At 44.4% G+C, this 25,716-nt stretch overlaps 1 protein-coding gene and 1 pseudogene across 1 annotated transcript in view; one reads left to right on the top strand and one right to left on the bottom strand.

The window, feature by feature from the left end:
• Positions 1 to 20,243, top strand: part of GPR139 (G protein-coupled receptor 139) — a 37,395-nt gene extending 17,152 nt beyond the window's left edge. The window contains exon 2 of the mRNA XM_064478485.1: positions 16,523 to 20,243. Within this exon, the coding sequence (XP_064334555.1) occupies positions 16,523 to 17,457 (935 nt within the window). The 3' untranslated portion in view covers positions 17,458 to 20,243. The remainder of the gene's footprint in view (positions 1 to 16,522) is intronic.
• Positions 10,298 to 11,145, bottom strand: LOC116158461 (rho-related GTP-binding protein RhoG-like; annotated as a pseudogene).
• Positions 20,244 to 25,716: the final 5,473 nt, after the last annotated feature.

Raw genomic sequence — 25,716 nt, 5'->3', positions numbered from 1 at the left:
GTAGACCAGCAGCCCAGTGGGCACAGGCTCTCTCCTGCAGCGATTTGAGTGTCAGTGGCAATAATGCATCCAAGGCCTTCTGACTTCTTAAAGACTGTGGCAGTTAACACTTTGCAGTTGGACAGACCTGAGTTCCGATTCTGGCTTTGTGACTTACTAGCTGTGCAAACGGGCAAGTCTCTAAACCTGATCCTAAATTCCCTCTCTGTAGAAAAGATTTAATAATATCCACCTTTACAGTGAGGGGAGTAGCAGTGACTATTATGTGTAAAACACTTATCACAGGTTTTAGCATAAAGGAGAATTGCTAAACAGAAGCTATTACTTTTATTGTGAAGACTAGTTCCCTCGCGGCAGGAAAAGGCGTGGACTCACCTGACATCATCCCTAAAGCTACTCCTGCTGCTATTGTTATTTACATTTTCTCATATTTCCAAACGGAAAAAAAAAAAAGAAACCCACTTGCTTTTCTACTGGCGCTTTCCCTGTCCTCTCTTGGAAAGGATATTTCTGCTCAGAGAAGCAGACAGACAAGGGTGCAGCAAAATGTAGGGGTGGGCATCCGTCTGGGGGTCTGGACCAGCTGGCTCATGACGGGCCAAGGACAAGGGGCATCCAGAACAAGTGGAAGAGGAGTGTTATAGGAAGAGGGACCCGCACAGGCAGAGGCCCAGAGCTGGAGACAGTGAGGTTTGTTTGCGGATGCTGGGGTTCCTCTCGGCTGGGACACAGGGTAGGCGGGAGTGGCGAGTGAGGTGGGGTGGAGAGGGGAGCCGAGGCCACACTTCCCCACAGGGGTGTCTGCTATATGCAGCGCACACTCTTCGAAACACTTTCTCCGCATGAGCTGATTTAGTCCTCACCATCAGCTCCATTTCACAGATGAGCAAATGGAGGCACAGAGAAGTTAGATAACTTGCCCGAGGTCTCACAGCAAGTACTTGTCAGGTTTGGATCCAGCGCCCATACTCATAACGCCAGCACTAGGAAGGCATTGCTTCTTTTTCTCTGTGACATTCAGGCAAGTGTCCCAAAGTCAGAAAAGAAACAGACCCCTTCAGAATCACGAGGAAGCTAGCCGTCCTTCACCTGCTAAACCCAGCCTGGGCAGAATGGAAGCTGCTGTCTGTTTCTGCCGCCTCCCAGTGCACAGGGGTGGGTTTTTAGAACTTCCCAAACGTAAATCCATTTTCATATAATTATGCCTCCTTGACCTACATGTCATTCGGCTGTGTGCACGGGCTGGAGGCACAAAAACCAATTTCTCCAACCGGAGAAAATTGCTTCCTGAGGCCCCCAGGTAATTAGACGTTGTCTCCTGGGCATGGCATGTTCCCTGTCTGGCCACGTCCATGGCACAGGGTACAGCCACTTCAACCCCTCATCTGCTGGGAGAATGCATGTCCCACAGTGGAACAGAATGTCCACCAGGACGGTGGCCTTGGAGGGCGTGCCACCGGGAGGTGTGCATCAGAGAATTTTCCAGTGTTCTTGAACATCCAGATCTCGAGGAACCTTTCCCGGCTTGCCCAAGGAGGGAAGGGGGATGCATGATGCAGGAAGATGGTACCTCTCAGAACCTCTGCTGCTCCTGTCAAAGGCTATACAGGAGAAGCTACAGTGCCCACATGTGTTTGGAAGTTTCAGTGAGGTATACAAAGGACCCTCTGTCCTTCATCACCCCAGATGCCCAGATGTTGGATGTCTGTGGTTCGGTAGAGAAATAACAAACATCTTAGTAAAACCCTTTAGTGCTTTAAGCGCTTCCATGACTCTCCATTGCCTCAGGACAAATTCAACTCAAACCCTCTTCTCCCACCAGGCCGCCCTCCAGCTCCCTCTCCAGGCAGGGGCAGGCAGGTGACAGAAATGAGGGAGGCCTGGTGGGGACTGGTTGAGCTGGAGGGCAGCCTCAAGTGGAAATGTGGGCCCAGCGTGGCCTTCCCTTCTGATTTTCCAAAGAAGCTCAAATCCTCAATTGGATGTGAAATACTCCAATTTGCAAACATGGCAACTGAGTCAAAAATGTTAAAGACACATCTGCAGCCTGGACTTTGCCCCTCAAGCCTCCAGTTTGTGGCCCGCATTCCACACTGAACTTGCAGCTGCTCCAACGGCCATCCTCTCTCTTGTCTCTTGGCCTTTGCACGTTCTGTTCCCTCTTGTTGACACACTTTGCTTCCCAGTCACTCCATGATTGGCTCCCACTCCTCCATGTCACTGCACACATGCCACTTCCTCCAGGAAGCCTTCTCTAATCCTCCAGGTTAGACTTGTTACCCCTTCCTGAGTGCTCCCATAGCTGGCCATCTCTCTCTGTCATGGAACTTCTCTCTGGGGACCTATCTGGCATCCGCCAGGCTAGAACCCCAGAAAGGAAGAAACCATTTCCTCTGGTTTACTATGACATCCAAAGCTGTAGCAAGCTGCTTGAACCCAGTAGGGAGTCAATATCTGTGACAGAAGGAAGGAGGTAGAAATTAGCCTGACTAATCTTGGTGAAAATGCAAAATCCTCTTCACCCCCAGAATCTCTTGGGTTGGACTGGTGAGCAACAAAAGTAACATTTACTGAGCACTCACTATGTGCCAAGTACTCTTCTAAACACTTGATTTAATTCCCACAGGAACCCAAGGAGATGGGTATTATTATCCCCATTTTACAGATGGGGAACATTAAGGCACAGAGTATTTAATTAACTTAGGCAGGATCACAAAGCTAGGAATTGATGCTCTTAACCTCTCCACTTTTCAGCAAGGAAAGGATCAGTGCTTTAAGAAAGAAACTGACTATCATACTCAGTAGAGAAATGAATAATACTTTTGAGTACCTACTACGTACTAGGTATGGTACTAATGCTTTTACATGTGAAATTACTCAGTCTTCTTAATAAGCTCTAGGGGGAAATGGCACTGTCTCATTGCACAGATGAGGAAACTGAGTTAAGATCATATCTGGCCAAGTAAATGGGGAATCTGAACTCAGATCCATCAACCACCATAGGAGGTAACAGGAAGAAGTTCCCGAGAGGCTACCCAGAGAGACTGGGTTTAGAGAAAAATGAGAGGGAAAGGATAAGATCAAGTCATCATGAATATAATGAAGTGCCACCAAAGTGACAGCAAGCAGATGAATGCTCCACAGAGAGTGCCTTGGGGAATCCATCCATCCATCCATCCATCCATCCATCCATCTGTCACTCCTTTATTCCACTAACACTGATGGAGTGCCTACTCTTAGACTGCCCTGTGATAGGCCCTCAAGGTTCAGGGGGAAAAGATCCAGTCTCTGCCTTCCAGGGGCTCCCAGCAAATGGGGTGATAAGGATTTTGAAGGAGATCATTACGAAAATGTGTTAAGTGCTCTATCCAGTGAGGTGCTTACCTCAGCGCACTGAGATCATCAGGGAAGGCTTTAAAAGTAAAAAGTTTTCCAAGCAAAGTGTTGTAGCAGGGAAGGCATCCCCAACAGAAGAAATAGCCATGCAGTGCTATGAAGATAAGAAAGAGCACTCACATTCTGGCAACAACACTTGCAGGGAGGCAGAAGGTTGCTGAGGGTGTGGGAGGTATCTGGTTGGCTGCGCAAAGACACTGGATTTTGCTATAAAGCAGAGATCTCAAACCAGGGACCCACAGGTCACACCATATGCGTGTGTGTGTGGGTGTTGTTTGCAAGCCTCTTCTGAAACATTGGAAGACCCGGCCACAGTTGGCTGTCATCCCCTCCTGGGAAACCAGCAGGTGGAACTGAACAGTGGCTGCCCTCCTGAAAGGGGGCGTGAGCTGTGCAATTCACTAAAGGCCCCCTTGTGCCCACCTCACACGTTGATGTTACCAGCCTGGTCCCTTTTGCCGTTTGAGTTTATAAGCCCTGGCACAGAGCCACTGAAGGGAGCAGAAAGCTTGAAATGACTCCTCATGTTGCCTTGGGATGACTTACTCAGTAAGATCTGAGCACCTTGAGCCCAAAGCCTTCTACTCCTAAAAGCCTTGATCCAGGCTTGGTACACGGTTAGGCATCACTAAATTTATGTTGAACGGAAATCAGATTCACGTGGAAGATTCTGGCACAAAATCTTTTCTGGAGAAGCTGATAGTCTCCAAAAATCTCTCTCACATACTGAATGCTAAATTAATTTCCAATTAATTTCCAGTTACCCTTGATCACATCACCTGACTAATTTTTTTTGCAGCAAACACTTAGTAATCTTCCAGTCTATTCAGAACTATGACAAAGCCCTTCTGCAGGTCTTCAATGCCACGTTAATCTATGTTCACAGTCATTCATTCATTCAATAGACAGATATTAAGCAGCTACTCTATGCTCAAAAAAAGGGTGGCAATATATTAATAGTAATACGCAAAGTCACACACTTCCTGCCCTTCTGGATTTAAAATGTAAAATTATAATGGTAAGATGTGGATAGTTTGCATGGTCCCAGGCACTGTGCTGGACACTTTCCATGTATTAATTCATTTCACGTTCACAAAAGCCTGAGATAGGTGCCGTATCATTATCCTTTACATAGATGAGCAAACTGAGGCACAGAGAGGTTAAGTACATTGTCCAGGGACACACAGCTAGAAAGTGGCAGAAGCAGGTTTGAACCCTAGCAACCTGGCTCCAGAATCTGTGCTTGTTGTCACTTATCTTTCTGGGTTGATGCTGGGAGCCCCTGAAGTGCCTCCCAAGTCACTGAAGTGGTGCTGGGGATAGCTGTGGTCAGCGCCGCTGGTGTCTATGGCAATGGAACCCTGGGTAGCTATATTAACCATGATTATACTCTCTGGAACCTTTGTAGATACTAGTGAGTGGGTTTGTTTTTTTTTTTTTTTTTCCTGACATCACATGGTATTGCTTCTCCCTCTTTTAAGTTGGAGACACTTGATGCAAACTTAACACTAGAAAGCAGGTGGAGGTGCGAAGTCGACAGCTGATTGCTACAGTTGATAGGTGGCCTTGACTGCAAGGCAGCCAGCTGTCCCTGGAAAGTGGTCTCTGTGAAGAGAAGCCTTCAGGCTAGAAAGACAGCTAGGGTCATTGGCTGAAGAATTATTTGTTTTATTTATTTATTATGTTCCTAGGTCTTGACTGTGACGCCCGCGGTCCTGCTCCCTTTGCCCAGGCCGTGCCTGGATCCCAGAGTGCCCATCTTCCAATCTCCTCCTTCACACTTCCGTGTGGCCTTCCCAGGCCCTGACATTGAACTCACTGCCACTTTCTCTCCATGGGCCGGAGAAAATGGCCCAGGCTACCTGGGTCACACTCGCCGCTTGGTCATGCAACCTCTTTCCCTTTCTGCCTCCTTTGCTATGGGAGAGAAGCGGCACACAGCACATGACCAGTATGTGCTTTTTAAATGAAAAAAAAAAAAAAAAAAAAAGTCCAGAGAAATGTGTGACTTACCCAAGGCCACAGAGCTAGTAGGTAACAGAGGACAATTTTACTCATCAAAATAGATGGTAAACTCCGCGTGGACTCACTCCATCTGTAACTTTGCACATCGCTGCATATCTGGCACACTGTCTGGTGCTCGGTGGGCAGCTCAGTAGATGTTTGTTGAATGAACAAGTGAGCACCAACCTCATTTAATTCTTCTGTTTTCCTTGCCTATGTGGAAGAAGGCAGGCAACAGAAATGAAGGCTTTGTGTTGGCTGTGTTTTGTATGCACAATTGATGAGTTATTTGCCTGCAGCTAAAAATACCTACCCCTGGCAGCCATTGGGAGGCAGATGGATGGTGCCTAGGGCAAGATGCTTAATCAAACAGAGAAAACCCGAGCAGAGTGGCAATTAGCCTCTGACATCCCACTCAACTCCAGATGAAGAGCCCGGAAGCCTCTGACTTCCTGTTGGTCCCCCTGACACCCAGTGACCATCACCCTGGGTCCACAAAACAGCAAAATAAAGGAGCAACCTGTGCACATGACAGTCACCAGCTGTAAGTCAGGGACGGCCACGTGCATGGGAACTGAGCACACGGGGCAGATCCTAGGAAGGACTAGCCAGTGGGAGCACCATTCCACGTTGGGAGGTGCAATGGAGAGGGTCTGAGTCATAAACCCTGGACTTCAAGGAAGCGATTAGACCTCAGAGGCAGAGATGAACCCCGAGTTTCTTTACCTCCACTTATTCCCAGGAGCTGGGAGTGGTGGGTATTCTCAAAGGACCCACACCTCCTCTGAAGGGAATTCTTCCCTCAACTACCTCATGCCCCATAAATGACAGCTGATACACACCTTTTAAAAAAAAAAAAAAGGAAGCAAAGAAAGAAAGAACTAGCCCATTTCTACTTAGTAGTCAGTTCCCTCAAGCTAATTATGGAAGCATCTGGACAAGCAGGTGCATCAAGGGGGCTTTAGGATCTAAGAAACTGGTTTTGAATCCTGGGTCCAGCACATGCTTGATGCCTGATCTGGGCCGGTCTCTTAGCCCACTGAACCTCAGTGTTCTCATCTCTAAATCGGGGATATTAACAGTATTGGTCTCCCAGTGTCATGTGAGGATTCAATTTAATAGAAGTAAAATCTGTAGCAAGTGAGCCACATGCAGTCAGTACCTAAAAAAGGGAGGCACTATGAATAAATGCACCAGTTATTGCTACCTGTGCTCAGCCCTTGTGTTACAGGTGTGCGTGAGTGGGAGGGCTGGAAGAGGCATTTGATATTTTTGCGTCCAACCTCAGTCAATTTCTTTACTCTTCCGAGCCTCTGTCTTTCTCATCTACAATAAGGGAGTGAAAACAGTATCCATCAGCAAGGATTAAATACTGGATATTTAATATTAGATATTATAATAGTAGATAACGTTTGGTATCATAGATATAAGATATGCTTCATGTATATGAAGAAATGAGTTCAAGGCTTGACACATAGTAAACACTTGATAGTTAGCTGCCCTGAAATCATCCTCTTCCCTGCCTCTTTGCCTTTGCACATGCTGTTCACTCTCCCTGGGAGCCCTTCCTTGTCTTGTGTGCCTGTTAAACCCCCGCTCACCTTCATCAGATGGGAGCTATGAAACTACCCTTACTATGATTGCTTTATTATTAATTGGCTCACTTGCAGATCTGGAAACTGAGGCTCTGAAAAAGGAAGTGGCTTGTCCAGGGGTCTATGTGAGAACCCAGGCTAACCCCGAGGGGTCTCCTAACAAAACTGGGAAGCCTCAGGATGCTTTCTCTTCCCCAGTTTTATTGAGATATAATTGACATCCATCACTGTGTCAGTTTCCGGTGCACAGCACAATGATTTGACTTACATATATTGTGAAATGATTGCCGCAGTAAGCTTAGTCAGCATCCGTCATCTCAAACAGATACAATAAAAAGAGAAAGCAGAACAGGAAACTTTTTTTCCTTGAGATGAGAAATCTCAGGATTTACTCTCTTAACAACTTTCATATTTCATAAGCAACGTGAAGAACACTTTCATTGGCCCGGTATGAGAAATGAGTCTGAGTTCTTTCTAGAGCCAGTTCCCCCATCCTCCAAGAACTACACCAGGAGAAGCCCCTGCCTAGACTTGCCGGTGCTGCTTCCTCTGCATCAGGCCATCACCTGGTTCAGTTTATCACCTTCACAGGACCAGTCATCACACTCACACACAATAACTGTGACCACTGACTGCACACTCTCCCTGGGCCAGGCTCTGTGCTGAGCTTCGTGTGTGTGGTTCCCTGTAATTCTCACAACAGCTCTCTAAACCGGACACCACTGTTACCCACATTGAACCGGTGAGGAATCCTAAGTTCATTGTGCTTACTTGCCCAAGAGTGCCAGCTAGACATGTGGCAGATCTGAGCGGCTAGGCCAACTCCTCCAGTCTCTCATTTTAAAGAGCCTGTCCTTTCTGATAACTCTTCTGCTCTGTGTTTGCTGGAGAGCTACCTCAAGCCCCGCCCCCGTCTGTCTCTGTGACAAACCCCCAGAGCTGAGAAAACACAGCTGCATCCATCACTTGGCACAAAACCTGACCCAGAATGGCACCGGCAAGTGCTTTCAAACTGCTTCTGCGAATTCCTGGCTGCCGTCTTGGGCAGGTGACTGACCCTCTCTGAATGCCAGTTTTCCCTCATTTGTAAAATGGAGATCAGAGCCTGCACTCTCTTTACACTGTTATTTCCTTATATGTTTCTTTAAACCAACTTACTTTTTTTAATAAAGTTACTTGATAAGCAGGCTTTTATCACCACCCTAAATGGAAAAAAATAATGTTCCTTTAATACCATTTAAATGAAATGCATAACTTTTAAAGTAAAAATGTTCATTGGCAAGTCACATAAAATCATCTCATCTATACAAAGCCACCCAGCACATAGTAGGTGCTCAGTGTATGGTAGTCGTAAGAAGATGAATTTTGGAACTGAGAAGTAAGACTTGGAAACTTCTTAATGTGGTTTCCCAGTTGAGCGTCTAGTAGTTGTCATGGTTACCCAGAGAACCTGCCCCAATCAAAGAGGCAGAACCCATTTTCGTGTCAAGGGAAGGCCAACTGATCGGCAAGGCTGGCTTCAGCCCGGATCCTGGAGCCCGGATCCTGGAGGCTGACTCACTTTTCCCCGTTGCCCTGAATCAGACTACCCTGGGCTGGCTGCCATCTCGGCTTCTGCTGACTACTCATCCACAAGGGCAGCCTTGCTAGGTCTCAGCAAGTTCTGGTCTACACTGGAAACCACCGCTTTGTTAACTTCTAGGGAAAAGGAAGGCTGCACCATGGATCCAGGGCCCAAGACTTCCTCATGGCAAAGCCGCAGTGTCTGTTTCCCCCGTGGCAGGCATCACCAATCCATCACAGCACCGCTAGCCCCGGGCAGGCAGGCCTGGGTTTGGAACTCTTCTCAGCCTGACACCCAGCAGCCCCTACCAATCGATTGAAGAGGAAACATTTTTGTCATCCCGGCCTCAGGTGGTGCTCTCACCCTTGGCCCAAGCTCCTGGAAAGAGAGATTCAAAGAAAGGAGGTAACACGGACCCTAGCTTTGAAAAGAATCCACTCCAGTGCTAAATATGGTGACAAGTAAGGGTCTCCACAGAAAAATAATAGTCAAGCTACAAAGAAAATTTTAAAGAGCTATCAAAATAAAAACTAAAATCTAAGAAGAACAAAGGCTGTTTCAGAAAATGCAAGAGGCAACTGAGTCATCATATAATAATGGTTCTTAAGTGTGTAGTTCCATAGATAACGACCACCATTTTTCTCCACCAAGCAGAGAAACAAGGGTGGGGGATGCAGCTGCAGCTGGGGGGATTAGGTAAGAGGCAACGAAGAATTTCCCGATAAGGTGACGGGACTCCAGTGCCTGCAATGATTGTGGAGATAAACTAGAATCTTCTATGGATACCTTGATAGCTCAGATTCCTACTCATCTATTTCCAGCACAGGATCTGGCCTCTAGCTCAATAACTGAACTGAACTGGCCAGGTGTAAAAAGTAAATTAGCGGACATGTACAGGGTGCTCACTGCGTGCCAGGACCTGTAGTAAGTATTTTGTACATGTTATTTCGTCTGTCTTTGTTAATATCTTTATTATTACTGTTAATAATGATGCCCATTTCACAGATGCAGGAATTGAGGCTCAGCGAGTTAACCACTACACATCACAACCCCTTCCAGCGAGGACAGGTTCTTATGTACCTGGATATTTGTGATGAGGTTCAGCCTGCAAAGAGCAAAAAGATCCTTCAGAGCCTTTCCAGGAACCTGGCAGCCATCCCTCAGGGATTGCCTTTCCCGTGGGGTGGGGTCCCACTGCCTGACCTCCACCTCACTAGTCCACAGTCAGTTTAATGCCCCCTAATCACCAACTTAAGGAAAGACATGCCGCATTTCCTGGTTTCTGCCCTGGAGCAAGCGGACCCATGGGGAAACATAGATGGCACTGGCCAGCGGGCAGGGCCTGGGGTTGGAACTACCTGGAGGGACAGCTGCCCCTAAGAAACCCTTCCCTGCTTCTCTTCTAGAGCCCTCGGGGCACAACTTCCTGAAGACCTCCCGGCACCATCCACAGAGGCCAGAAAGACTGAATTCAAGTCTTGTCAGCAGCATCCTCTGCCCAGTTGGAAACAGGAGAATTAATGCTGCTGATGGGGGTGGGAAAGGCCCCCCAGGAGCCCAGAGGGGAGGGGGGCTGAGTCAGTCAGCAGGTGCATAAGGCCTGGGCACATGGGGGTAGGTTTGGGCACATGGGGGTAGGTTAGGGCACATTCATCTTCTTAGGATTCCATGGCTCCTTCTTTGGGGAAGGGAGAGAGCATCTTGAGAGGGAGCAGTTCAAAGAGCAGTCACAGAGCAGTCAGGGACAGGACAGCTGAGAGCTCCTGACCTGACAGGAGGCACCAGCATCTGTCTGGGATGCTGGGTCAGGGTCAGTAGGGGAAAATGGGGAGGGGGCACTGCGTTGGCTTCTTGGGGAGGGGTCAACCTTGGGTTGGGTGAGCTCTTGTGTTCCCAAGCAGGGTGGGGCCGCCTGGCCCAAAGCCCCTTTCCCTGTGGGCCTCCGTTCCCCAGGGGTGCTGGAATTCATCCTGTCGGCGCAGCTCGGGGCAGACAAAGCACCAACGCACAAATGCATGACTGGTTGTGGGTGGGGGACCGGGGCAGCCTCGAAGCTGAGTGGCAGGGTCACAGGAGGATGCAGGACCACCCACACCCACGCTTGCTTGATCCGTGTGGAGTTGAGGACCACCAAGACAGCCTCAGCAAACACTTCTTTGACTTCATGCCCTGCAGGGCTGAGCACTAGAGGTGGGACACAGTGGGCATGGCTTGGCCAGCGCCTGGCCTCGCTCCTTGAGGTACGCTGGGTGTCATACTGGGCTCTGAGCTCCTCCTTGGTGCCCGTCGGAGGATGGGCAGGTTGGGGCAGCAGTGGCACACCTCTGGATGCCACTTGTGCCATACACTCTCTGGCAATAGAGAAACAGATGACAAAGACGTTGGTCTGAGGGTGGAAGAGTGTTCCAGTCGGTCGTACTCCTCCCAGCCCGCTCTGTCCCACAGATTCAGGCTAACCGTGCGCCCGTCTACTGCTCCCAGAGCGCTGTAATCTTGGAACATTGTGGGGATGTGCTCCTTAGGGGAGGCATTAGTTGTGCAGCAGATGGCCCGATTGCCCACCACCACACACCTGATGCTCTGCATCGTGGGTGCAGCTATTGCCCTGGAGGAGATGCCTCCTTCCCCTTCAGGCCCTTCCGTATACAACAACCTGGTACCCTCCCCGCTGTGGGGAACTGGGGGGCCGCGGCAGTGGCTTGGGGCTCCAGAGCCAGCATCATGTTTTTATTTCCCCTTCCTCCCCTTCGAGATCCGGAGTGGAGCAGGGAGAGTAAGGGAGGTGACAGCCCATAGGAGGCAAGGCCCCATCACACAATTCAGTCCCCACTCCCCAGCTGATCTAAACAAGGGCAGTGCTGACTTCTTGCCTGGGAGGCTTAGAAATTGCTTTTCCTAGAAACCTGTCCTTGAAGCACCTTCCAGCAACAGCATAAATAACACCACTGCAATTGCGCACAATGTCAGGGGTCCTCGTGTCTGTAGGACACGAGGGTTGACTTTTATAGTGCAAAAGATAGGCACCTTGAAGGGGAAGGGATGCATTTAAGTCACAGGGGATGGTGACTGAAATGGGTGAATGACTCTCATTTTAGAAATTCACAAGAACATAATTGAGGATGCAGAGAAAGCAGATTTGCAGAAGGTAACCCCAGGAATTTAATCAGCCCAGATATATAACTCTGTTCTTTTCTGAAGACCTGCATGAACCAAGCAACTGTGGTGCCAGTGGCCTGCTCTTGCTCATAGAACTGCCATTGCAATCAGAAAGTTCTTCTTGGTGTCTAACCCCAATCCTTTTATAGTTCCAACTTGAGCACTTTTCCTTCTTACAAATCCTTTGAGCTGCCTTTAGGGAGAAAGGAGGGAGGGAAGGAAAAGAGATGGAGGAAGAGAAAAATGCATGTTACCCTTTAAACTAGCCTTTCTACTTTTGGGAACTTACTCTAGATGTATGCAAAGATTTTTAATGAAGCTCTGTGGTGGCCAAAATAATTCCATAAAGCAAAATAAAATAAGTGATTTCCAGCCATTAGTGAATATTTCATGAACATTATTGACAGAGGAAAAAAATCCATGATTTATTTCTAATTTAAAAACGTCAGTGGGCAGAACCGTATTATTGTATGATCTCCTTTTGTGATGATAATTATTGTTGCTAATTATTTATAATTGTAGGCATATAAATATCCTGGAGATATAAACACCAAATGGTTAACAAATCTCTTATGATTATTTATCATGGTTCTTGGGCTGACTAGATTGTTCCTGCTCAGGGTCTCTCATGCAGTTACAGCCAGGAGGCAGGTGGGGTTCCAAGAGGGCCCACTCCCATGGCTGCCAGGTGACGTTGGATGTCAGCTATGAGCTCACCTGGGGCTTTTAACCAGAGTCCCTACACAAGGCCCCTCCACATGGCTTGGCCTTCTCACAGCTGAGTTCCAAGACGGAGCATCCAAAGCAAGTCTTCAAAAGGCCCACTTGAAACCTGGCTATGCAGTGGCACTCCCCAAATAGTCTACTGGTCAAAAGTAAGTCACAAGACCAGCTCAAGGGGAGGAGACTGCACCAGGGCATGAATACCAGAAGATGTGGTTCACTGAAGTCCATCTGAGAGACTAGATACCGCGATATCTGTAGAAAATGTGATTGGGGCAAACTTTCACTTTCCACTGTCTAATATAATAGTTAAATATATAAACTCAAGAGTCAAAAAGCCTGGTTTAATGTCCTGGCTCACCACTCACTTACTGTGTGACCTCAGGCAGGTTACTTAAACTCTCTGAGCCTCAATGCTCTCAGATAATAATTCCAAACCTCATAGGATGGTTGTAAAGAGTAAGTGAGGTATTGTGAATAAAATGCTTGGAAGTAAACGCTCAATAAAAGTGAGCTGCTAATGACATTATTATACACTGATATGTTTAATTTTCACAAGTATATTAATTTTTGTAATTAAAAATAATTTTCAAAGACAAAAAAAAAGAAATGTACTAGAAGTAAGAAATATAAATTCAGAACTCCCAGTCAAGACTCTTCCAAGGAATCCGCGGGGACCTTTTTGTCCTCACAGGCACAGAAGTACCTCTGGAAGGCCTTGATCCTTTCCCTCTGCGCCAGTAGGCCGTTCAGTGCTGGGCTCTGCCAGCCCAACCTGTCGTGTTCATTCACCCACTCCCCAGACGCTCTCAAGTTTGAGCACAGAAAGCTGCAAAGCAGAGAAAATGAATTTCCCCCAAGAATATAACCAAGAAGCTTTGCCATCACAGAACACGGGCTTCGTATTACCACCCAGGGGCTCAAACCTGTCCAACGACACCACTGACAGAAAGGACTTGCTTTTTAGAAGCGATGACATTTTGACCGTGAAGTTCATGGGGACTTGCTTGGACGGGATTGGTTGGGTTTCCACAACAACAGATGCGTGGGGCAGTTAGTTTGAGAAAAAAAAAAAAAAAAGCTGAGAAATGGAATTTCAGACAGTGATGACTCGGGTTCCTTTGCTTATTAACCTTTTATAAATACACATGGACCCTGTCAACACCACTCCTTTTCTTCAGGGGAAAAAACTGCCACGGTGGAAATGAAAGGATTTTTCCATGTGGGGAATTACAGCAAATGTCAAACCTTAAGAGTCACAAATTCTACATTCCCATTTCTTTCTCAGAAAATCAATACACAGGCATTGTTCTGTTCCCCTCTGGGTCTCTGTGGCTCACACATCTCTCTCATCCAAAGGATGTCCTAAGTGTTCTTGATTTTGCCTTGGGGGCAAATCTACCTGCAAGCAAGAAATGGGAAGCTCAGTGTCTGCGGGTTAGTTTCTCAAGAGAGGCAATTACTCGAAACTTAAAGAAATGTCAAATATGATTACCTGGCAGTTTCATTTGGAGTTGATGATTTGCCTGATAAACAGTTTGGATATGGAAAAATTTTAGCACCACATGAAAAACAGGGTTCAATGAGGAAGTAAGAGATGGTGGCGAAGAGTCATTGTCTGCAGAGTATATACAGTCAGCCCTCTGTATCCATGGATGTGGAACCCATGGGGGCAGAGGGTCGTCTTCACTCCATCATTTCATGTAAGGGACTTGAACATCCTTGGATTTTGGTATCACAGGTCGGTCCTGGAACCAATACCCTATGAATACTGAGGGATGGCTGTATATCTTATGTTTCTGGGGAGATCCTAGCATTTATTCATTCCTGCCCCCTTATAGGCTTGGAAGCAGAGCACGGACATGAGACAGTGTGGGCATTGTTTAATGAATGGGAAAAAAAAAAAAAGAGGTTCTGAGAAATGATGGCACTTCTGTAAGTCAAGGGCAACCTAGGAACAGGAATCACTTTCTTCCAGCTGAAGAGCCTTCTCTATGCCCCAAAACAAAGAAAGCAGAACTTGACATGCCATAAAGTCAGACAGAGCTAGAGTCACTTCAGCTTGCCACTTACTCAGTTTGTGACTCTGGGCAGATAACCTAAAAACCCAAGCCTCAGTCTCCTCACCTGTAAAATAAGGACGATAATAGGACTGAAAAGAGGCCTTCTTTCACTTCCACGAATTCCAAGCTCATTCCCACCTCAGGGCCTTTGCACTTGCCATTCCCCCTGCCTAGAATTCTTTCATCATGGATCTTTTTATGGCAGATCCCCTCTCTTCATTATTAACTGAATTCAAATCTCCAGTCTGAAAAAACAACCCCCTCCATCAATTTGTCTCATCCCTTGGTTTTTTTCCGTATCGCATCATTTTCTGAAATTCTTTTGTACAGTTTTGTATCTTCAAAATGTTATTTCAACGTCCTTTGAGTAAGAACAAGGACACCATCAACTTAAAAAACTGATAGTTCCAAGCACTGAGACGTTACGGAGCAACTAGAGTTCTCATCCTCTGCTGCTGATACTGAAGATTAATAAAACCACTTTTCAGGGTAATTCAGCAATATCTGGGAAAGGTGAAGAAGCACAGACTGTAAAACATAGTAAACACCTTTCTACACATGTGCTACCTGAGAGAAACTCTCACGTGTAGCTGCTTCTCATAAAGAGTCATATCAAGGTATTAACTGTAGCAGCTTACAACAGCAAATCCCTAAAACCAATCCAAGTTTGTTGTATATAGACACATGTATACACATATAGATGTCTATACATATGTTATATAGACATCTATGTGTGTATGTGTCTAAGTATATCTATATAGAGAGAATAAATAAATTACAGTAAGTTTGTTAGGGCTGGAGCAATTCCAAAGAGGACTTCAACTGTGTCTACAGTGTCTTTCTTCTTTCCTAAATAAAAAGGAAAGCAAATGTGGCAAAATATTAAAATTTGTTTAAGCTCAGTGATGAATACACTGGGGTGTGTTGATCACAAGACTACTGCATTACATGTTAAGAAGTGCATAGGCAAAAGAGCATTTGATTCCAGCCCTGCCACCGAGCTTCAGAAAGGGACATGAGTTCCCTGCCACCTTTGTTTGCAAAAGGGGATTGATAATGTCCAAATTTCAGGGTTGATTGTGAGAATTAATGAGAATAAGCGTGCAGAATGAGCCTCCAGATGTTATCCACAGGGCTGTCACCTGAGAGTGAGTTCCTAAATGACTTTCCAGATGTATCTTATTCAAAGAGACATTTGTTTTTCAAACTGATCGGAAATGATACGGATGCATTTCAAAGCAGTTCTGACCCCAAGAAAAATAATATTTGCTACTATTTATGTAAAAACTATATACACACATATTGTACAGACATATATAAGCACAGATTATTTATTAACTATGATTGCCCTGAGGGAGGGGTACTTGGATGTTTGGAGAAGAAAAGTGGAAGGAGATCTTACTTTTCTCTGCTACTAACTTGAATTATGTACCATGTGTGTAGATTACCTATTCTACAAATAAATATAATTTATTTTTAAATTAATCTAAAGGTCACGGTCTTCTCTACTCCTTCAATTCTAAATCCACTTAAAAAGGAAAGGCCTTAAACTCCAAGTTCTAAAGGTTCTTAAGAGGTCGTATAGTTCAGTATTCTGCCTGAGCACATGAAGCAGGAGATGCCGTCCCAGCCCCCTATCCTCCAGGCAGTCAAACTGGGGATTAAGGGATCCGGGTTTGGCCCCTGTCACCATGAATTACTAACTGTGTGGCTCTAAGTGATTTCCTTAAGTTCTCTGAACCCCAGTTTCATTTCTGAAAGTGAGGACAGTAGCAGCCGCCCTGTCCTGACTGTGTGAGGGACAAATGAGCTACAATACGAACATCAAATAGTATGTCAGTTAGTATCCAGGTGTTTGTATGAGGTGCAATTTGTATACAGTGCAGAGACTGGCCCTCAAAAGCACTGGTTCAGTCCCTATGATGCCCATGGGGGTGCCCATTACACCAGGTCTAGGGCCCACTGGTAGACAATGAAGCCATCTTGCTTCAGATATCAACCAGATTCTCTTCTCTCCACAGCAAACATCCTAACAGTGATCATCCTCTCGCAGCTGGTGGCCAGGAGGCAGAAGTCCTCCTACAACTATCTCTTGGCACTTGCTGCTGCTGACATCTTGGTCCTTTTTTTCATTGTGTTCGTGGACTTCCTGTTGGAAGATTTCATCCTGAACACACAGATGCCTCAGGTGCCGGACAAGATCATCGAAGTGCTGGAATTCTCATCCATCCACACTTCCATTTGGATTACTGTTCCATTAACCATTGACCGGTACATCGCAGTCTGCCACCCGCTCAAGTACCACACGGTCTCCTACCCTGCCCGCACCCGGAAAGTCATTGTCAGTGTTTACATCACCTGCTTCCTGACCAGCATCCCGTACTACTGGTGGCCCAACATCTGGACCGAAGACTACATCAGCACCTCCGTGCATCATGTCCTTATCTGGATTCACTGCTTCACTGTGTACTTGGTGCCCTGTTCCATCTTCTTCATCTTGAACTCGATCATCGTGTACAAGCTCAGGCGGAAAAGCAATTTTCGCCTCCGTGGCTACTCCACAGGGAAAACCACCGCCATCTTGTTTACCATTACCTCCATCTTTGCTACACTCTGGGCCCCTCGCATCATCATGATTCTCTACCACCTCTATGGGGCGCCCATCCAGAACCGCTGGCTGGTGCACATTATGTCCGACGTTGCCAACATGCTGGCCCTTCTGAACACGGCCATCAACTTCTTCCTCTATTGCTTCATCAGCAAGCGATTCCGTACCATGGCGGCCGCCACTCTCAAGGCCTTCTTCAAGTGCCAGAAGCAACCTGTGCAGTTCTACACCAACCATAACTTTTCCATAACAAGTAGCCCCTGGATCTCACCAGCCAACTCACACTGTATCAAGATGCTGGTGTACCAGTATGACAAAAATGGAAAACCTATAAAAGTGTCCCCATGACCCCATAGGTTTGGCACCTCGTGCCTCTGTGTAATCCATTTCCAGATGGGAATGTGGCCCATCCCATGGCTGAACAGCTCTCCTTGAAGAGTGCTAACCTGATTTCCTGTCTCTGCATACTGAGCAACCCTCCGACTGGTGGATGAGAGAAGATGGAAGAGAAGAAAGAAAAGCACGAATCTTGTTGTCATTTCTGCATTTATTTTCACCAAGTTACGTTGACAGCAAAAGTTCCAACCAGTCTGAAGATGCCATTGGAGGTTGTGTCATTATCCTGTGGCCTGTAAGGACACATGGTAGAGAAATAGTCTATGACTTAGCCTAGGCACCATCCACAGTCACTGGGAACTGCTCATTTATGTGACACACCAAGCCACAGTAGCACGTAGCTGAGCCCACACTCTTCTTCCAAGAGCTAAGCTCATCCATCGTTTCCCTGTGCCATTCCCAGCAGCTAACAAAGCTGACCAATTAGGGAGTTTTCCAAGGTGCCCTTTGCTCTAGTGAGGATTTTGGTCTTGAAGCTGCCCTGGCACCCCTATCTGCAGAATGACATTGTGGGGACAGGCCAGAGCTTCTGTGGAAAGGCTCCAAACCAACGTAACCATCACCCTCTGACCTGGGGGCTAAGATGCAGTCTTTCTATTCATTATTATGTGTAGATTTTATCTATCTCCTCCAAAACAAAGACCCTGCCTGTGTTGGGGGGAAAGGAGGATTTCTTGAGCCCAGAAAAACAAAAAAATAAGCCAACTCTTGCCATCATTTTGATCATCCCTGTGTCAGCTGTATACGATCTCTTTACTCAAAACAGCTTCTTGTTGTGGTGCCAGCTGGGCTTCCTGGAGAAGCCTTTTACATGTAGAGCTGCCAATCCTTCCTCTTTGCTTGCTGAAGCCCTCACCAAATTGTCTCGTTTGAAGTGACTTCCAGACTGGACTTAATTTTCGAGGGTCAGGAACTGTAGCTCTCCAGTGTGAAAGGAGGCGATCTCAGCTCTGCCCCACGGTCCAGCTTGGCATTGCCATTAAGCCACAAATGCAGACACAGCTGACATGGAAAAGGTGCCCATGTGGTCTGCGTGTCTGCCCTTTGATGCAAATGGCTCCAAAGGGTGATGCCAGTTTCCTGTGATTCTATTTAATCCAGATCCTTTGCAAAAAGATAATATGAATTCATTTATTTATTCTCCCCTTGACTGTCCAAGGCAAGAACAGTTCTAGGATGTAGTTAATAGAGGCTTTCCTGGGAATTACCACTTACGTGCACACACACACATGCATACACAGACTTGATTTTATTATTAGGCTCCTATGTACCAGTGATGTATTTTAAAAGGAAAACCATGCTGGAATTTTTCTCATTTGATCTTGTTTTTAAAAAAAATTAAAAAAAAAAAAACTTCTCTTCTGGATTCCCAGTATTTGAAGTTGTCCCTATTCCGGAAGAAGTCTTCCAAAATGATTTTAGAATGGTATGATATTTTTGGTGATCCAACAAAAAACTGACAGTCTACCTGGAACACTTGGTTCCTTAGGCTGGATTTTTACTGCACTTCTGTCCCTGAATTCGGAAGACATCCACCATTTTTAAGGGAATTTGCAATAAATAATGGGGTAAAAAAAAATGCCCTGATGCCCCACAATCCCTAAACTTCAGCCCAATGCTGTCAGTACTCGTTCAATATAACTTTAGGTCATGTTTGTCCTGATGATCCTAGCTCCTCCTCCTCTTAAATGACTGCAGTAGAGTCTCATCTTACCCAAAGATTAGTCCTAGTCAGTGTAAATGGCGAAAGACTGGCAGAGCCCAGGTGACCTCCACAAAGTTCTCAGGAAGGAGCCATATTGGAGATCATATCATATTCTACCCCTTAAAAAACCTAACTCAGCTAAATTTTCCTCCAGCATTGGAAAAGTTTGCTATTTCTTCAGTGGAGGACAAGACAGAGTTGGCTTGCATTTAGGGACCATATTGTATGACACTAAAGTATCTCAGAACATTAGGATCACACTGGTGCCGCCAAACACTCCCATTAGAGGAGGCTCATGAAAGTTGTCTGACTGAGGGACGAGCAGATTGGTATCTCCCAGGTCACGCTCTCCCCAGGAAGCATGCACATTGAGTGAAATGGTGGGCAGATTTCCCCACGTCCCTTAAATTGCATTTCTCTGTTTCTTTTTTGCCAAGCACGTGTAGTCGATACATGTTCATCAAATGTGTGTATAATGCAATTCCATCACACCCCCTTGTGAATAAACATTAACCAAAGGCTACCTACACCTAATATATATAAATATATATTTATTTTTTTAAACGCATAGCTCTGAAAAAAGGCTAGTTTGAGCTATCCGAGAATGAGTCACAGTGCAATATTTGTGAAGATGAAGCAATTCCTTTTTGAGAATGTACGTAAGATGGAAACTACATACGTCGATCTCAATGCTTTCTGCTCTACATTTTTAGTTGTATGTAAAAATTAATTACTGATGTTTAAAAAGTAAAAACTGGGTGTGCATTTGGAATGTTTTCCTCATACACTCATTTATTACTTCTCTTAACAATAGAGGCTGTACCAAGTAGTATTGCGATCTCTTTTCCTTCTGACTATATTTTGTATTTTGAAAAACGTAATATTTAAAAGAGGTTCAATTCTTGAAGACAATCCAGCAAGGTGTTGTCTTCTGATTAAAACGCATACAAATGCCCTTTGGCTTAGGTTAATACATATCTCCTAAACTTTATTTCAGATAATCTAAGGACTTTTAATTTATTATTATTTATAGTAATCATTGTGGACAAGAATTAGAAGTAAACTTTTAAGCCGTTTCTTTCAGGTCAATTTTGGAAATAAAGCCTTGAATTTTGAAGCCTGTCGTGTAAACAGCTGCTGTTGATGGCACTTAAGCAATTGCCTTATATCAGGTTTTTGTGATGCCTCTCTGAAAGACTGTTAACTAGCATCCCTCTTGTGTATGATTTGTGTCCTTAGTTGGACATGCAGTGATGCCACACATGTACACACTGTGTATTTTTATTGAACAACCAAGAAATGAACTGTCTCATGGGAAGGAGATGAGGGGGATGGCAGACAAACCATAAAAGACCTACCATGAGAAGGCATGAAGTTTCATTTTGCAAACACTCGGCAATTGGAAAAGGTTACTTTGCACAGTTGGTGCCTACTGGTCCAACCTGGGGGGCCTATCTGAAGTGAATAAGAGACTCTAATGTTAGCTATTCCGGTTCAAAGAATGGAATAGAATGTTACCGTAGAAAAATAGTAAATGTTCATATTTTCTTAATTCAATGTTCTATTGTGTTTGGACTTGTTTGTATTATAATAAATTCTAATATGGTGCACACTTGGTGTTTGGTAGTTGCATATATGCTCACACAATGGCAGAACTCTGATTAAAATCTTTAAATGCACATCTTTCTTATGCTTTGTGCTGGTGCTGGAATGAGACCTGAGTCCCACCTACCCCCTGGTGAACCAGGTATATTTCAGAATTTAAGACGCCTAAACTCTGCTTCTTTTAATCCAGTAGCTTACTGGGTATAAATCTGAATTCTCTTCTGACTGCATTCTCTAGACATTCTCTAGACCACCTTCAAGACAGTGGTGGCTGTCATCATAGGCAGAAATCTAGCAAAATGGCTAAAAGCCTAGACTTTGAAGTTAGACAACCCCGGGTTCATGTCCCGGCTCCACCATTTACTAGATAGTGGCTTTGAACGAGCCCTTGAACATCTCTGAAAGACTGTTCTTATGTAGAAAAATACTGTAAAAGTGAACTTTTTCCAGCTGCCTGCAAGGCAAGTAGAAACTCTCATGGTCAGGAAACCAAGGTCTGGAGTGAGTTATTGTCAGCTATAACTTTGCAGGCTCTGCCGCTTTCTGGCTGTGTGGCCTTGGGCAATGTTTTCAATGTCTCTAAGTCTCAATTTCCTCTCCATAAAATAGGGCTAATCGTAATTCCAGTACATACCTCCAGGGTGATTATTAATAGTAGAACTAAAAGGAGCCTCCAGTTGTACCCCATTTTACAGGTGAAGATGCTCGGCCCAAAGACGTTAATGATTTTGTCCAGAGTAGAACCCAAATCACCTGACCCTTCATCCTTTCCACTCTGCCTCATTGCCTTCCCTACAAGATTCTGACCCACCACTCCCCCAACCCCACAAAAGACGACATTATTTTGGTGCCCTTTTTAGAGCCAGGTATATTGCATATTTTTCCAACTCTTCAAACCCAGGTCATTCAAGCATGAGATATATTATAACAGCATCATTATTAAAACACTTGATTTGACCTTTCCCTGTGAGGTAGTTTTTTTTTTTTTTTAAGTTGACTCTATCTGGAATCCTAACCACAGCTTTCAAACTACCTATGCATTTCCCACACAAACCGCCATCAATTCTGACAGCCACCCACAAACTATTGTCATGACCTATCTTTGCATCAATCTGGAGAATGAAAGTAACTTACAAGTTGAGAGGGAAGTACATAAAAGCAAAGAATTCGCTAAGAAGGTCGCAAATAGAAGCTGGCAGGCATGGCCACAGCATCTTCATTAATTTTGTTCACCAACTAAAGGAGGCAGGATAAAAGTGAGTTGATGGAGGTTGAACTGTTAAATAATAATCCTTTTATTAGTGCACTCAGCTAAATGTGACGGCTCAGCCTCTGCGGAGGGCGTGCAATTAATCTGAGTACTTGCCAGACACAATAAGGGGGATGAGAGACTTGTCTCTATGGGATAAATAGACACTGTGAATTTCCTGGGTTTATTGAGAGAATGTGTTGCTGTCATGTCAGAAAGAGAAAAAGAAAACTTTTCTGATTAAAAAGGAGCAAAACAAGGCTACGGGAAAGAAAGATGCCATCTCTTCAACTCTCTGCATGAAGAGTTACCATGTCTATGGAGCTCTGGTACCCAGTGAATGGCAGTAACATGATATTTCTCTCACTAGAGCTAGGGCAAGATGGAATGAGACTTAAACTGCGATGTGAAGGATCCAGATCAAATCAAAGAAGAAATTTTCACAGTGACATCTATTAATTCCACAAGTGGTTTTCCTTGGGAGTTCTTTGAATCTGCTTCTCTGGATATATTTCCAAAAGGATTATATATCAATCAGAGTCTTGTTCGGGGAAAAGCAAATCTCACTCAGATGTTTTCAATTAAAAAAAAAAAAACTTTAACCAAAAGACTATTAAATAAAGGTCTGAGAAAGATTAAAGGAAACAAAAAGAGCTATTGAGACACACCAGAACTAGAAATAATAGGAAGCCTTACCTTCCCAGGAAGCCTGGGGTAATAGGACGAAATAGTGTTACTGTAGCTCATTGGAGGCTGTGCTTTGGAGAAAGGCCTTCCCGCAAACAGTTGCCACACCACTGCCAGAGATGATGCCGGAGAGGAAGGGAGGGATACCTCAACCTCTCTCTTCCTTCTCTCTGATATCAGGCTGATGCCTCCCCTGGCCAAGCTCAAACAGAAGTCAGCCAGGAGGACAGTACAGGTGGTGTGTCCAGATGGGCCAGATCTTGAGGCATAAAGCAGTGAAAAATCAAGGGTGATGTGATAGAGGATGCTATTACAGAATAACCAGCAGAGGTTAGATTCCTGTTTTACTATCATTGGATGCTAGAGAGGATATTAGAGATTATTTTACTCGAAAGAAAGAAAGAAAGAAAGAAAGAAAGAAAGAAAGAAAGAAAGAAAGAAAGAAAGAAGGAAAGAAAGAAAGAAAGAAAGAAAGAAAGAAAGAAAGAAAGAAAGAAAGAAAGAAAGAAAGAAAGAAAAGAAAGAAAGAAGGAAGGAAAGAAAGAAAGGAAGGAAGGAAGGAAGGAAAGAAAGGAAGGAAGGAAGGAAGGAAGGAAGGAAGGAAGGAAGGAAGGAAGGAAGGAAGGAAGAAAGAAAAGGGAAGAAAGAAAGAAAGACAGACAGACTCTTTACCCAAGATTACACAGCCACAACTTAGATGTTGGTAGATCCAATTTCCATGATTTTCTAGCACATTCCCAGAAACATGTATTATAGACCTTCTCAAGCTTGCCTTCTAACCTTCATTATTAGAAATTTCTTTTATTAATCCTAAGCCTCTCCAATGGCCAGACTATCAACTTGAATATGCTTGAGGATAGCAATGAAGATGGTCAAGAGAGTGGGCACTCATTTAATAACCACATATCCCAGACACTCCTATGGTCATTTGCTTATTTGGCTAATATGCATTGAAATACACTATGTGCCAAGATCTATTCTAGGCACAGGGATGCATCAGAGAACAAGGCACACAGGGCCCCTGCCCTTGGGGCACTTACACTCTAGTAGAAGAGAAAATGCATGAGGAAGTCAATGAAATATTTTCAGGTAGTGATAAGTGCTAGGAAATACATAATAGTAAGTAACTAGGGTCAGGCAGAAAGAAGAGCAGGTAAGTTAATCAGGGAAGGTCTTTTTGAGAAGTTAACAACAGAAGTGAAACCCCAATTTAAAAGAAACAGCCATACAAAGAGCATTCCAGTCTAAAGGGCAAAAAAAACAGAGGCCTTAAAATGGGAATAACTTTGAGTGCTCAAGGAACAAAGAAAACTAGTATTGCTGAAGCATAGTGATGCAGGGGAGAACGGTATGGAACAAGGTAGGGAGGGAAAAACAGGAGAAAAATCATGTAGAGTTTTGTGGGTGCTGGTAAGGAATTTGGTGGAAAGTCGATGGAGAATTTTAAGTAAGAAATTGATGTGATCTTCTTACTTCACTTAATCACCATAACTTGGAAAGAAGTGTTATTGCCTCCATTTTTCAGACGAGAAAAATAATGTCTCATGGGGATTAAATTAAACTTGTGCAAGGTCACAATAATTATTAATTTATGAGTTCTTATTTAAGCCCAGTCCTGTCTGGTTCCATGAGCCACTTCATCAGGGCACTTTGGCACATTTTCCTTCACAACCCAACACTCTCCTGAATTGGCAGCTTGTTCTGATTAGCCTTTTCATCACCCGGGGTTGATATTTAGGCTAAAATCATCCTCTAATTCCAGTAATGAAGAGTCAGAAATCATCAGGTCATAGTATCATAGGGTTCTATTTCACGATCCAATTCATGTATCTAATGAAATCTGGCAGAGTTGAGTATCAACCACACAAGTCTGATAGATTAAACAGTACTCTGCTAGCAGGTGAGGCATTAAAAAGGTAAATACTTTCTAAAACTTTCCTGAACAGTTCCAATCACTATTTTGCAAATGTTTCTATATGCAGATTTCAATTCTTGGTCTTTCTCCAGCTTAAGCTCTGGCCCTTCAAAACCACTGCCTGTGCATCTGTCCAAGGTGCTGAAGCCATTTGGCCGCGAATTTGATTTGTGCAAGAAAGGTAATAATATCTGTTGAGAAGATTGCATGTATGAAGATGAAGATTGCCACCTCCTTCATTAAAAATGGAATTAGAACATTGTTATTTACTTTATGGAATTATTTAAGGTAGTATTTCTTATGGAAACAAAATCCACTAGGGCCTTGCTCCTCAAGCCATGGTCCACCTACCAGGGGCATTGCATGGGCATCACCTGAGACTTTGTAGAAAGTGTAGAATCAAAGACCCCACCCAACTTGCTGAACCAAAATCTGAATTTTAATAAGATTCCCAGGTTATTCATACACACATTAAGTTTTGAGAAGCACTGTTCTGCTGCCTTTTAAAACAGTGGTTTTACACCATTTGGAAGCTTTGGGAAATTCCGATACCCAAGATGAAATCCAGACAGCAGTATTTTTCAAAGTTCTTCAGAAGATCCCAGTGTTTGCCAAGTTGGAGATTCTTTTTTTCCTAATTGAAGTATAGTTGATATATAATATTATATAAGTTGCATGTGCACAATATAGTGATTCACAATTTTTAAATGTTATACTCCATTTATAGTTATTATAAAATGTTGACTACATTTCCTGTGTTGTACAATATATCCTTGTAGCTTCTTTTATACATAATAGTTTGTACCTCTTGGTCCTACTTCTATCCTGCCCTTCCCCCTTTCCCTCTCCCTATTGGTAACCACTAGTTTGTTCCCTATATCTGTGAACCTGTTTCTTTTTCATCATATTCACTAATTTGTTTTATTTTTAGATTCCACATAAAGTGATATCATTCAGTATTTGTCTTTCTTCATTTGACTTAATTCATTTAGCATAATACCCTTCAAATACATCCATGTTATTGGAAATGGCAAAATTTTCATTCTTTTT

The sequence above is a fragment of the Camelus dromedarius genome, chromosome 24, assembly GCF_036321535.1.
Source record: "Camelus dromedarius isolate mCamDro1 chromosome 24, mCamDro1.pat, whole genome shotgun sequence".
NCBI classification, from domain to species: Eukaryota; Metazoa; Chordata; class Mammalia; order Artiodactyla; family Camelidae; genus Camelus; species Camelus dromedarius.
The sequence above is the reverse complement of the archived record's forward strand: the minus strand, read 5'-3'. Positions and strand labels throughout refer to the sequence as shown.